This window comes from Apodemus sylvaticus, chromosome 6 (genome assembly GCF_947179515.1).
Source record: "Apodemus sylvaticus chromosome 6, mApoSyl1.1, whole genome shotgun sequence".
In the NCBI taxonomy this organism is placed as follows: Eukaryota; Metazoa; Chordata; class Mammalia; order Rodentia; family Muridae; genus Apodemus; species Apodemus sylvaticus.
In genome coordinates this window covers 126,208,293-126,221,296 of record NC_067477.1, presented here as the reverse complement: position 1 = coordinate 126,221,296, position 13,004 = coordinate 126,208,293, and the positions used below count along the sequence as shown (strand labels likewise).

Genomic DNA, 13,004 nt, shown 5'->3' with positions numbered 1-13,004 from the left:
CTGACTCCCCAACCCGAGTCTCAGTGTCCACGCCCGCCATACATGGTTTCTCACTTTGCATTCTTGGAGTCCTGTCTCCAAGGTTACCTTGGCTATTATTCCCAGGTCCATCCACGTCATGCATGTCTCTTGCATTGCTGTAGAGACATGGAACTGAATGTGCTATTTATTGTATGTATACTTTTTATAAAGCATAAATCTAACGGCAAGGATCCTTGGCAACTCAGTACCATCATCCGATTTAGTCATGGGATTCGGCAGTTTCATCCTGTCTGACCTCAGCTTTCCCGGTCTTCACTTGTTCCTCACCTCACACCCTGGTGTCTTTATAATCAAGCTCTCCTGATGTCTGAGACTCTTCTCTCCTTCCTAGCTATAAGTGCGTTTATAAACTCTGTACTTATAAATTTGACTTTTCTTTTTCCCTGTTACAAAAGTCTTTCATGATAAGTAATTTGATAGTTTGATAGTAAATAGGTAATTGTTGAAGAAGTTTTCAAGTAGAAAACCACTTATTTTAATTTTTTCATTAAATAGTGGAAAAATAGAATCTGGACATGGTGGCACAAACTTGTAATTCCTGTACTTAGGAGATGAGTTCAGAGCCACCCTGTAGTGCATGGCAAAGCCCTGTCTCAGACAAACAGAGTGGAAACTCAGTGCTGCTCTGTTTTCTGCAGGGGGATGGAATGAGCCCTTTTATTCTCTGTGCAGGGATATGAGGAAATCCATCCCACTCTCCTCTGTTCAGTTACTCCGTACACTGTAACTTCCGCTGTTCCTACCCAGGTGTGCAGCACATGGATTGGAAGCGGTGTTGTCAGCGATCTCAATGATCTCCATCGGGTGCATAATCTACTTGTTTCCTCTCTGGACAAAGTTCAGGCTGGCAAGGGATCTTCTAGTCAACTATACCGAGAGAGTGCCACCACCATGGAGAAGCTGGCTGTTCTTAAGGCATGGGCAGAGGTAAACATGGCCTCCCACGGCTCACCATTCCTCCATTTGAGCCCACTGGAGGACCCTGTGTGTGGAAAGCCTTTCCAACCTTTGTCAGTCAGTCTTTGGCAAACTTTTATCTCATTTTGTATGGTGGCATCCACCTGTAATCACAATGCTGGGGGTGGGGCCTGGAGCAGGAGATTGCCGTGTCAGGCCCACTCTTGCACTTCACAGCAAGTTCTAAGACAGTCAGAGTTACAAACCAAGACCTGCCTGAAAAACAGAACACAAATTCTCTGTATTGTAGAAGAGTTATTATTACTTTCAGAGACCAGAAAAGGGATCTTCTGGAACTGTATTTTTGGGTGGTTGTGAGGCATCATGTGGTGCTGGGACCCAAACTCAGGTCCTTTAGCTTCTGAGCATCTCTGCAGCCCCTCAGCCATACCTCTCTGTTCCTGTGGTTCTGGTGGTTAGGACCACTGAACAGCAATGCTGCCTCAGCATGTGTAATAGTCAGTTGGCATAAAGGATACTGGGCTTCAGGCTAGGGACTTAGATACATTCCTCCAGAGAAAGAAATTATGGTATATCGATGAAGTACCATAAGAATTAATTTTCTCTCCAGGTTTTAGACTATAGATCCAGCTGTCTTGCAAATAAAATATCCCTGGGATCCTGCACTTCACTCTGGTATTTTGGCAAAATAATGATTTTTGTTTATTTTAGTAAAATGTTTGCTTTTATTTATTAAATTTAGTTTCTTAAAATGAATGCAAATATGGAAAAGATACCATTTAGTGGACTTTATTTATTTTTTAAGAATAAGCCCCTAACAGTTGTTCTTCAATCTCAGCTCTTCCTTAACTAATCGGCCCAGGTATGTGTAGCAGTGTGTGTTCTGATGACCACGAAGATCCTTTTTATGGTAGCAGGTCCTCTGCACATTTGCTTCTGTGACTGATGGGCCTGCTGCGAAGTTTGGCAATGCTGAGGGTAAAGAACATTAAAATGGAGTCAAGCCCTGGAACAAGTTCTATCTTAAGATTTATCATCTGTGTGACTCCTGCAAGAGACAACTGGCTCGCTGCCTCAGTTTTATCATTAAAAAGTGGAAATATCTTTTGTAGACTATGCGGTATAACAGTGCAAATATTTGTGCCTGGCACCTAACTGAGATAAATAAATGCCTTCAAAATTTGGTCAGAATGCCACTTAACAGAATTAGTAGTGTGCATTCATTTGGAGTACTTTTGTAGTCGGGGCTAATAGTTTAGCAATTTGTACCTCAGGCTTAGTTTTTTCTGCTGACTGGGAATTGTTACACCACTTCATTTCTTTTATCGCTTTCTTAGGTGCCAGCATGTCCTAGGTCTGTCCACTGAGACCTATTTTACCTCTGTTTACTTCACTTAGAGAGTTTGTTTGACAACTCCTCCAATTCTTTAGGTTTATGTGAACTGTGTGACATTGGATATTACTTACTTGCTTATTCAAAACTTATTTTCTTCACATTCACTTTTATCTTTAATTTTGTTTGCATGCGTGCATGTATGTATGTATATATGCATGTATGTATGTATACCACTTGCATGTCTGATGTTCTGCACAAGTGCTCTTAATCACAGAGCCATATCTTTAGCTCTGTTCTGTTTTTTAATTTAAAAGTTTGGAAATGACTGAATATTTCATAGGATTATAATGTGAATTAAATTACATATAATTTATGTAAAGGACTGTGTGCAACACCTGCTATTTTATTCATAATGAACATTACCTTCTGTAATTAGTTTTACAGTTATTAAAGTTTTGCTTCAATCCAGGGCTAATATTTCTCTTCTTGACACTCTGATTTATCCACCAGTGTGTTATGGATTGTCAGCGCTCTGGCAGGATAGTAAAGAACAAGGCAGCTGTGCTGTATTTACTGAGCAAGACCAAGTCAGAACGAGGAGATGGGACAGAAAGTAAAGTGAGCTACCACAGGAGAACCCAGAGTTCTGAAACAGGGCAGGGCACTGAGCTGCGCTGTAGTCTCAGGGCTAAAATTTTGGAGCAAGTGATGTTTGAGTGGAAATTTGGAGGACAAGAGTAGATAGCAGGCAGGCGCTCATATGAAGAGTTCAAAGCTCTGGTCAGGTACTCTCCCCCCCCATCCTCACATCACCTTCATGCTCTTTGTCTTTGTAGTCTCCTTTTTTCCCTGAAATTTTCTCATTCCCTGACGTTTCCTGTAAGCATTCCTCTATCTGTCAGAAGCTTTCCATGTTAGGCACGTGCATTAGTTTCCTCAGTAGACACAAGGAGCAGTGCTGGAGCGTGAGAGGAGCCTTCACGACTTTGTGTACTGCAGCTGCTTTTCTCACTTGCTTGTTTTACTCCTTTTCTCTAGTTTTTTGTTTTGTTTTTTTCAAGACAGGGTTTCTCTGTGTAGCCCTGGCCGTCCTGGAACTCACTCTGTAGACCAGGCTCGCCTCGAACTCAGAAATCTGCCTGCCTCTGCCTCCCAGGTGCTGGGATTAAAGGCCCCCACTGCCTGGCCCTTTTCCTGTTTTAATTAATATTTTCCAGCACTGTGTTATCGCTTGTACAGATTCTAAATATAAATGTTAAAAAAGAAACTCAAGTAGAAATTACGCTGAATATGCTTTAGGAAACTTGCTATTACATGTCTTTTTTAAAAGGTCACAAACTACAAAGGACACAGAAAATACATGTGGCAAGTACATTGTATTCTTAGATCGGCTATCTGCTGTAATTGTGAGATTCTTAAGTATCATTTAAGGTCTGTGTAGGAGGCAGATTTGGGGTATATTTATGGTGATCCTTTCTCTGGCCACCTCCCTTCTCTCAGTCCTTTTCTTTGAATGCTGTTTGATTGTGTCTAGTAAGCCTGGGAAAGAGGCGTCAGATAGGAAGTTATACTCTGTGCTGCGAGAGACTTTCAAAATGGACCCAGGATGCCAGACTAACTCAGGGAAGCCTACTTGAGATGAATAGTTAGAAATCAGATACATTTAAAAAAAATGCTTGGGAAGCAGGAGGCAAAGTCTCTCTGTAGTAGTTATCAAGAATTCAGAAAGTGACTGGCAGTGGTAGCGCACACCTTTTATCTCAGCACTCAGGAGTCAGAGGCAAGTGATCTCTGTTAATTCAAAGCTAGCCTGATCCTCAGAGTGAGCTTTACAACAGCCAGGGCTTCACAGAAAATCTTGTCTTGAAAAAAGAAAACAAAACATCAAATAAAAGAATCATAAAGTTATATATGCCCTAATATTTATACCACTTTCTGTTGGTCATGTAACTGCATGATTATAACAATCTAAAATATTCCAATTTTTATTTAAACCATATTTTCAACTCATGAATGTCTTATTAGGTATATGTGGTTGCTATGAATATTAAGAAAGAAGCTGAGTCAAAACCAAAGAGAGCAATGAAAAATACTGATGATGATGACGACGATTATGGTGCCATAGACGAACTGCCTCCAGACAGTTTAATAACCCTGGTGCAGCCTGAACTGCCGACACTCAGCCGCCTGTGGCTGGCAGCATTGAGAGACTATGCACTTTTGACTTCCACCAGCTGAGTTTTCCAGTCAGCTTCCCGCAGATGGTAAGTATTATGTGTGGTAGTTTGCTTTTATGAAGTTCAAACTAATAATAAAATGGACTTGGCAGGGTCTAGAACCAACAGTAACATAATAACATCTTGAAATTTGTGGACGTAAATCTGGAACTATTTCCTTCAGGGTATATGTCCTTTGTACTGGTTTTGTGAATTCAGGGTATGACAGCAAGGAGTCTATTATTAACTGAAGCAAAACCATTAGCGATGTTGTAGTGATAGCGGTACAAATAGAGCATTCTAAGTAGCTATAGGAAACAACTAGTGACCTTTAACCCTGATCGAGTATTGTACTGTGCTGCCCAGTGATTGTGTTTTCATGTAAACTATAGTCAAGCCAAAACCTGTTCCTAAGGCCTTTGCTTATATCATATAACTAGTTCTCCTGTTGAATCAATAGAGACACCATTATGAACATATTTTTTGTTTAGGAAAAATTCCTCCTCAAAACTGAGCCTTCTTATCAAATATTTTAATGATAATCATTGAGTTCTCCTTTATTCACTTCTCATCAGGCACCATCAGGTGACAACGAGGAGACAGTAGCAGCTCAGTGTTGGCAGTAGAAATGGGAGGTGTGGGGGGGGGGGAGCAGAAATCAGGAGCCAGTGCCTTAAGAAGTGCGGCTAGTCCCACCAGGGGTGCACAGTATAGGTTACATGCTGTCCCTGGCTGCAGAGAGGAGAGGCTGGAAGGCGGGGGTCGGGAGGCTCAGAGAGGAGCTTGTTGCCAGAGCACTCTTGTAGGAGGCATCTCAGCTAGCCTATGTTATTCTTAAATGTGTGAACCTTTGTAACAGAAAGTGTACTGGATGGTTTTGTGTGTCACCGTGACCAGGCTGGAGTTATCACAGAGAGAGGACCTTCAGTTGAGGAGATGCCCATGAGATCCAGCTGTGGGTCATTTTCTCAGTGATAACGGGGGAGGGCCCACTGTAGGTGGTTCCGTCCCTGGCGTGGTAGCCTTGGGTTCTGTAAGAAAGCAAGCTGAGCAAGCCAGAAAGGAGCATCCTTCCATGGCCTATGCCTGAGCTCCTGCTTTCTAACCTGCTTGAGTTCCACTCCTGACTTCCTTTAGTGATGAACAGCAGTGTGAAAGTGTAAGCTCAATAAACCCTTTCCTCCACAACTTACTTCTTGTTCGTGATGTTTGTGCAGGCATAGAAACCCTGACTAAGATAGAAAGTATGTTTTTACTTGATTTGGTTTTTTTTTTCCCACAGGGGGAGCATTTTATACTCCCGAAACCATTGATACAGCAAGACTTCACTACCGGAACTCCTGGGCCCCAATTCTCCATGCAGTGGCACTCTGGTTAAGCAGCACAGGATTTATATGTCAAGAGTGCACAGAAGCAACAACTGAGTCTGGTGTACAGAAACGCTCCCCAGCGGTCAGTTTAAAGCAGGTTCCAGGAGCAATGGCTAGTGCGGAAGCCTTGCCAGAAGTTAACAAGGACAGAATGCACCTGACCCTAGGTGGGCTCACTGTGATGCACTCCAGGCCCTGCCGCTGCAGAGCTTGGAGCTCTCATTGCAATGCTGTGTAAAGCCTTGTGTAGCACACTTCAGAGAAAGAGTAGTACAAGGACCTTCAGCTCCACTTATGAAATAGATGAATTTCTATCTACAAATTATCTAGAACTACTGTAAAAGCTCAGCCATTATGTTCACTCACAGAACAGTATTGGTATTTCAAGGAAAAAAATGTACGGTTTTTTATTCAACTTGCTTTTTTGAATTGGTATTTATTGTCCAATGGAGAAAAAACATTTTATGATTTGGTTTTCAATAATTTTTAATTTATAAGTGTTCTTAGTTATGAATTTAATATTCTGCAGGGAATTTGTCATCTCATATTTTTCTGGAAGTGCAAAGTAAGACAACTAGTAGGTGTAATTAGTGAAATTTTAAGTAGATCTCACAGTTGAAAATATGTAAAACACCAGAGTCTTGGCCTTGTACACTGTGAGCACTTGTTTGGACAAGCCTTGTATTTAGCTGGGCATTTATAAACCTTGTATGGGAGATGGATGGCTCAGTGGTTAAGAGTACTTACTCCTTTTAGAGAGGACCTAAGTTCAATTCTAGCACCCCTCAGGTGGGTTCCCAACTGCTCTAACTCCAGCTCCAGTGGCTCTGACACTGTCCTCTGGACTCTGCAGGCATGCACACTCACAGGAACAAACCACACACACACACACACATCATTAAATCTTAAAAAACATATGTATACGATATTGTTGGACAACTCTTTAGTGAAAGTAGTAAAATAGTCATAAATTTATTCTTAATGTAGTATATTTTTTTGAGATAAAGTCTCAATGTGTAGCTTGGGATGTCCTCATTTTGTAGACCAGACTGGCCTCAAACTCAGAGATAGACTTGTCTCTGCCTCCTAAGTACTGGGATTAAAGGTGAACATCACCACTGTCTGGCTAATGTACTGTATATTTTTTAATTCTAGAAATTGAAAAGTGATTATCTTCATAACACACCTAATTTAAATATTAAATTAATTGAAGCACTCACTACAACCCCATATTGTGTTTGTCTGTGTAGCCTAGAAAACATTTTTTAACTTCCTGGTATGAATAAGTATATAGTAATCTGGGAAAAATAGAGAAAAATATTATATCAAAGCAACACAAGTGTTTTGTGTTGAAGACTCATGGTTTTACTTTGTGCATTCCAGGTGTGAGTATACAGTTTCTTTGTTCCCCTCGACCAGAGGAGCCCATTGAACATGTTACAGCATGCCTGCAGGCCTTACATACCTTACTGGGTTCTCCTTATGCACGAATCCACATTGTGGAAGATCAGGTACAGTGTATTTCTATAATGGATAATTGTATGCTATGTTTTAATTGCATCTATCTTGGAATAAATTTCTCACATTGGAATTAAACATTGTATATTGCTAACAAGATTGTGTAACTAATACCAACAAAAGGGATTTTGTGTCTCCTTACTCTTAGATGACTACACAGAGTTAGACTGCAGCTACACACCATGGCTTTACCATCTTAGATCGGGAGTAGTGAGTATGGGGGTCAGCCCCCAGGGCCACAGCACTGTGATGCACAGGCAAAGGACACCTTCTCACAGAGAGGTAGTCGAATGGGATCTTAGAGAGGAACTGCCAAGGGACAAGTTTCCTTCTGAGAAAGAGCAACACAAATACAAAAACCAGATCCAGGAGTGCATGGCAAGTTCAAGGGTGTACAGTCATTTACTGTCACTGATGTAAGGCAGATAGACATCATGGGTGGGGCTGGGCAAGGCTGGGAAGGCCAAACGTGAAGCTTTCTTTACAAACAAAGGAAATTGGACTCCATACTGAAAGCTAAAGGAAATGCTTAACAATGTTTAAATAGAAGGACGATTAATTTTGTTTGGATGTAACTCAGTTAAAGAGCATCAGCACATACAGATAGAAAAGTAGATAGATGACTGAGAGTGACAGACACAGAAGGATTATACAGTTAGCCTTGAAGAGGTTGGTTTATGAGGTCTGAGAAGGGAGCACGGAGACCAGTTATGAGGCTCTCTATCTAATCCTCCAGAGAACAGTAGTCTAGAAAACTCGAATGAAGGTGAATAGGGGATCATATTGGGAACCTGAGGATAAACAGCAGTTATGGGTCAAAAATCGAGAACTAGATGGGCAGTGGGGACCAGAGAGGGCAAAAGAGGGAGTAGGGCAAAAGCCAGCAGCTCTCAGGGGCAAGGGATACTCTGGGAGAGGCAGGGACATGGAAGGGAAGAAAGTACAGACAGATTCAGGACTACAGCAAGGGCAGAGGAGGCCTGCAGGGGCTTTAAGTAAGAAAGTCTAGAACATTCAGTTACCGAGGAGAGTAGCTTGACAGGAGAGGCACTGGTCTCTCAGTCCCTGGAAGCCTGCTAGGATCTGTGAAGAACATGAAGAACAAGGAACAGACTGAGATGTATTTTGGTTGTGAATTTCTTTGCAATTGAGGGAATTGGCTCCAGAGCCTCATGTATGCTGAGCCAGCACTTTCTGACTGAGCAGTGCCCCAAGCTGTGTAGGGGCGTTCCTGTATTAAGAGAAGAGAGGAGAGTTCTGACTGAATTAACTTTCTTTTCTGTTTCTTAATTTATGGCAAGCTCATTGTATCAGTTAGATGAAGAAAAATTTAGAGACCTAAAATTACAGTCTGTGGTTAAGAGCACTGACTGCTCTTCCAGAGGTCTTGAGTTCTTTTCCCAACAACCACATGGTGGCTCACAACAATCTGCACTAGGATCTGATGCCCTCTTCTGGTGTGTCTGAAGACAGCTACAATGTACGCACATAAAATAAATAAATAAATAAATAAATCTTTAAAAAAAAAAGATTACAGTTTGTAATAGTTGTTAAAGTGAAAACACACCAATTCCTCAGCTTAGGTGGGCAATTAGGAACTTCAGTGACATTGAATTCTAGCAACACTAATAGCTTAGGTGTTTTATTCCAGTAGGAGAATAATAATCTCTGCATATAAAACATTTAAATATTTAAATACTATATGTTGCTTGAATATCTTATAGGAGAAAATGTGATCTCTCACTCTTCTTATTTCATATATTAAATTTTAGTTATAAAATCATTATTGCATTTGTATTTTCTCAGATTTTAATAGTACACATCTGTCATTTGAAATTGAAATTAACTAAGTGCATTTGTATTAACTATAAAAGCTGATTGGTGTTGAGCTGCTAAGTGTCCTGCACCGCCTGTTACTGACCTGGAACCCACCCGCTATCCATTTGCTGGTCACTGGAGTTGTGCAGCAGATTGTCAGGGCTGCTCAGGACTATGGACAGGAAAAGAGAAGCGCTCTAAGTAAGCACTGGAAGCAACCTTGTTTGTTCCCCAGGGTTTGGAATTGGTTCTTTTATGTGTATGGCTGTTTTGCCACATGCATGCCTGGGGCCCACAGAGACCGGAAGAGGGCATCGGTTCCCTAGAAGTGGACTTTCAGATGGTTGTGAGCTGCCATGTGGGTGCCAGGAATCAAACCCAGGGCTTCTGGAAGAGCAACCAGTGCTCTTAACTGGTTGCTATCTTAACTTGAGCCATCTCTCTAGCTCTACACTCTGAGTTTTATAACCAGGCATGATGGACATACCTGTAATCTCAGCATTTGGGAGGTAGAAACGAAAAGATGAAAAAGTACAATGTTTGTTCAGCACCATATAGCAGATTCAAAGTCAATTTGGACTAGAGACCGGTCTCAAAACAAAATTAAAATGAAAATGAAAATAGTTTATTTTACTTCTTCCATTCCAAAGTATCAATGTTATGTGGTTCACCTAGCATATTTGTTATTCCTGTTGTGAAGTACAAACTTAATAAAATGCCTAGCAATGATTTTCCAGGTGTAATGGCCTGCTCATGGCTTTCAAGGATGTTTCTTCCAGCCTGAGCACTGTACCAAGGGCAGATGGCACCCATTACATATTGACTTATAAATCCTTTACAAATGGCTTTAAATATACTTATTATTTTGTGTATGTTTTTGCTGGAAATGTCAAATTATATCTTTTCCTAAGATGAAGAGGATGTGGAAAAAGAGTCCTGTCCTACATTAGGAGAAGGGGGTGACACCGGTGGCCTCATTCCTGGAAAGTCCCTTGTGTTTGCAACCATGGAGCTGATGATGTTCATTTTAGTACGGCATATGCCACACCTGAGTACCAAGATGTTGGACTCTCCAAGTCACATGGTCACGAAAACTCAGCTGTCAGAGGAAAGTACTCGCTTGGTGGCAGCCACGGTGGCCATTCTCTCAGATCTGCCATCGCTTTGTTCACCGGCTGGTGTGTATTGATCAGTATTTGAGAGTGTGCTATGTGGAAGTAGACAAAGATGAGTGTCCTTTGATTTTTACAGTTTCTGTTTCCTTTCTTAAATCTCAGCTGCTAAATGAGAAGTTTTTTAAAGGGTTAGTTTGCCTTTAACAGCCTGGAAAAAACTAAAATTTCTAAAGCTTACAACCTAATGTAGCCTTGCCCACATGTTCAAAATCCTCATCTTGGTTTTGATTCCCAATATCATAAAACAAACGAACACCTGAAGGTTGAGGGAAGACATGAAGTCAGCAGACAAACATGGAAAGAATGACAGCTCCTGTTTTATAATCTGGTTCCCATTCATGAGTGTCATTGCTAACTAATGCATGCCTGAAGACAGTGACAGTCAACTGTAAGGAGCACTGAAAAGAACTGGTGAATAAAGGTGATAGTTGTCAGTAGATTGAACAACTATGGCACGGAATAGACTTCCCTCAGTGTTAAAGCCAAAACAGTCCCAGGAAGTGTGTGGGCCCATTCAGCCCAAGCAGACCTTTCAGACGCCTACCTGGCAAGCATGAACTGGTGACTTCTCCATCTCGGTCTCTTGGAAGGAGCCTCAGTGAGGGCAGGCTCAGGCTCTAGGATGCTTTTGTCTGCACTCTCTGCTCAGGAGTTTATTTCCCTGACCTGAGTTGACTCTTGCCTACTGAAAGGTGATTACATATCTTAGATTCCCCAGGCTACTCAGAGTGCGTGGCTAGTTTTGGACTGTTCGTGGCTCTCCTCTCTTCCCTTATGAAGGGCAGTGTTATATAGCCACCATTGGACGTAAGAAAACCGAAATTCAGTTGGAACAAAAATGAAAATGCCACTTCTGTTTTAAAAACGATGTGGCTCTTTGTCATTTTTAGATATTGATTTATGATAGTAATACAGTAAATTTTGAATAAAATCAAGGATAGAATTAATATTAAATCACTGTCAGCCAGGCACAGTGATGCTGAGGCAGGATTGTTTGAGTGCAGGAGTGTGAAGCCAGGTGAACACAGTCATGAGCCCTTATCTGAGGGGGAGAAGAACACAGTTAACTGTTTAAAAACAGTGTGTGTGTGTGTGTGTGTGTGTGTGTGTGTGTGTGTGTGTGTGTATGTGTGTATGTGGTGTGTATATGTGTCTGTGTATCTATCTCTGTTTGTGTCTGTGTGTGTATCTGTGTGTGTATCTGTGTGTGTCTGTGTATATATCTGCGTGTGTGTGTCTGTGTGTGTGTGTGTGTCTGTGTGTCTGTGTGATGGAAACAGTTATCATGGGAGAATTGAAGGAGTTACAAAATATTTTATTTTATTTGTTTTTATTTCAGGATGTATGACAATCCTGCCCACAATTCTGTTCTTAATTGCAAGAATATTGAAAGACACAGCAATAAAGTCTGCGGACAACCAGGTTCCTGCCCCAGTCAGTGCAGCTCTTCAGGGAATAAAAAGTATCGTGACTCTGTCCATGGCCAAAACTGAGGAAACTCAGAGACAGTGGACAGCTCTAATTCGGAGCACTCTTGCCTGCATCCTGGAATATTCTCAACCAGGTAGCCTGTCTGAGTTTTCAAAGTTTTAATTTCTGAAGATGTTTGTTCCTGGGGCTGGAGAGATGGTTTAGTGGTTAAGAGCACTGGCTGCTCTTCTGAAGGTCCTGAGTTCAATTCCCAGCAACCACATAATGGCTCATAACATCTGTCATTATATCTAAGGCCCTCTTCATGTGTTTCTGAAGACAGTGATAGTATACTCATATTTATATATATATTATGTATATAAAATAAATAAACAGATCTTTAAAAATAAAAAAGATGTTTGTTTGGTAATAAATTATGACTTGAAGAACCTTGTCAGGAGACTGCTGTACAACACTGCATCAGCCCAAGAGATGTTTTGTCACATCTCAGACTTGAAGTATAAATGCATCTTCCAAGAGCATGGGCTCTAAAAAACCTTTTTCTAAGTGCTTATATGCATGTTCCCAGGTTAAAAGGAGAGACAGTATAGACCCAGAACTGACATGTACTGGTACATGTATGCTTACTTACAGGTTTTCTTCTTATTCTCTCCCTTTGGAATCCTGTTCCTCCCTCCCTCTCTCCTTTCCTCCCTCTCTCCTTCTTTCCTCTTCCTCCTTTTGATATTGTTTCATTTATTTTTTGAATCAGGGCCTTGTTATGAAGCCTAGGATACCTTCAAAGTCATGATCATCCCATGTTAGTCTCTTGATTCCTAAGATTACAGAAATATACCACAATGTCTGGCATGTGTTGCAATGAAAATAACAAAATCATAGCAGGACAGGATAGCACATCCTGCTACCCTATAAGAGGCAGGGCAGGTGTTTCTCTGTGAGCTCAAAGCCTCCCAAGTCTACATAGTGAGTTCCAGGCCAGCCAGAGCCAATATAATGAGGCCCTATCTCCAGAGAAAAAGTAATAAAAGAGGAGACTAAATATTTATGACTGTATCCTAACATATCCCCAAATAAAACTACAGTCTTGATATTGAAATATTTTATCCTATGCTTGTATATAGAAGTGAGGGATTTCTTATGTTAATATGTAATATTAATATGTTAATTATATTTTATGTTA

At 41.0% G+C, this 13,004-nt stretch overlaps 1 protein-coding gene across 1 annotated transcript in view; it reads left to right on the top strand.

The window, feature by feature from the left end:
* Positions 1 to 13,004, top strand: part of LOC127688001 (HEAT repeat-containing protein 5B-like) — a 44,173-nt gene that overhangs the window by 15,398 nt on the left and 15,771 nt on the right. Inside the window, 8 exon segments of the mRNA XM_052186760.1 lie at positions 790 to 969; positions 4,322 to 4,525; positions 4,527 to 4,560; positions 5,795 to 6,049; positions 7,266 to 7,393; positions 9,275 to 9,419; positions 10,130 to 10,396; positions 11,733 to 11,957. Coding sequence (XP_052042720.1) covers positions 790 to 969; positions 4,322 to 4,525; positions 4,527 to 4,560; positions 5,795 to 6,049; positions 7,266 to 7,393; positions 9,275 to 9,419; positions 10,130 to 10,396; positions 11,733 to 11,957 — 1,438 coding nt within the window.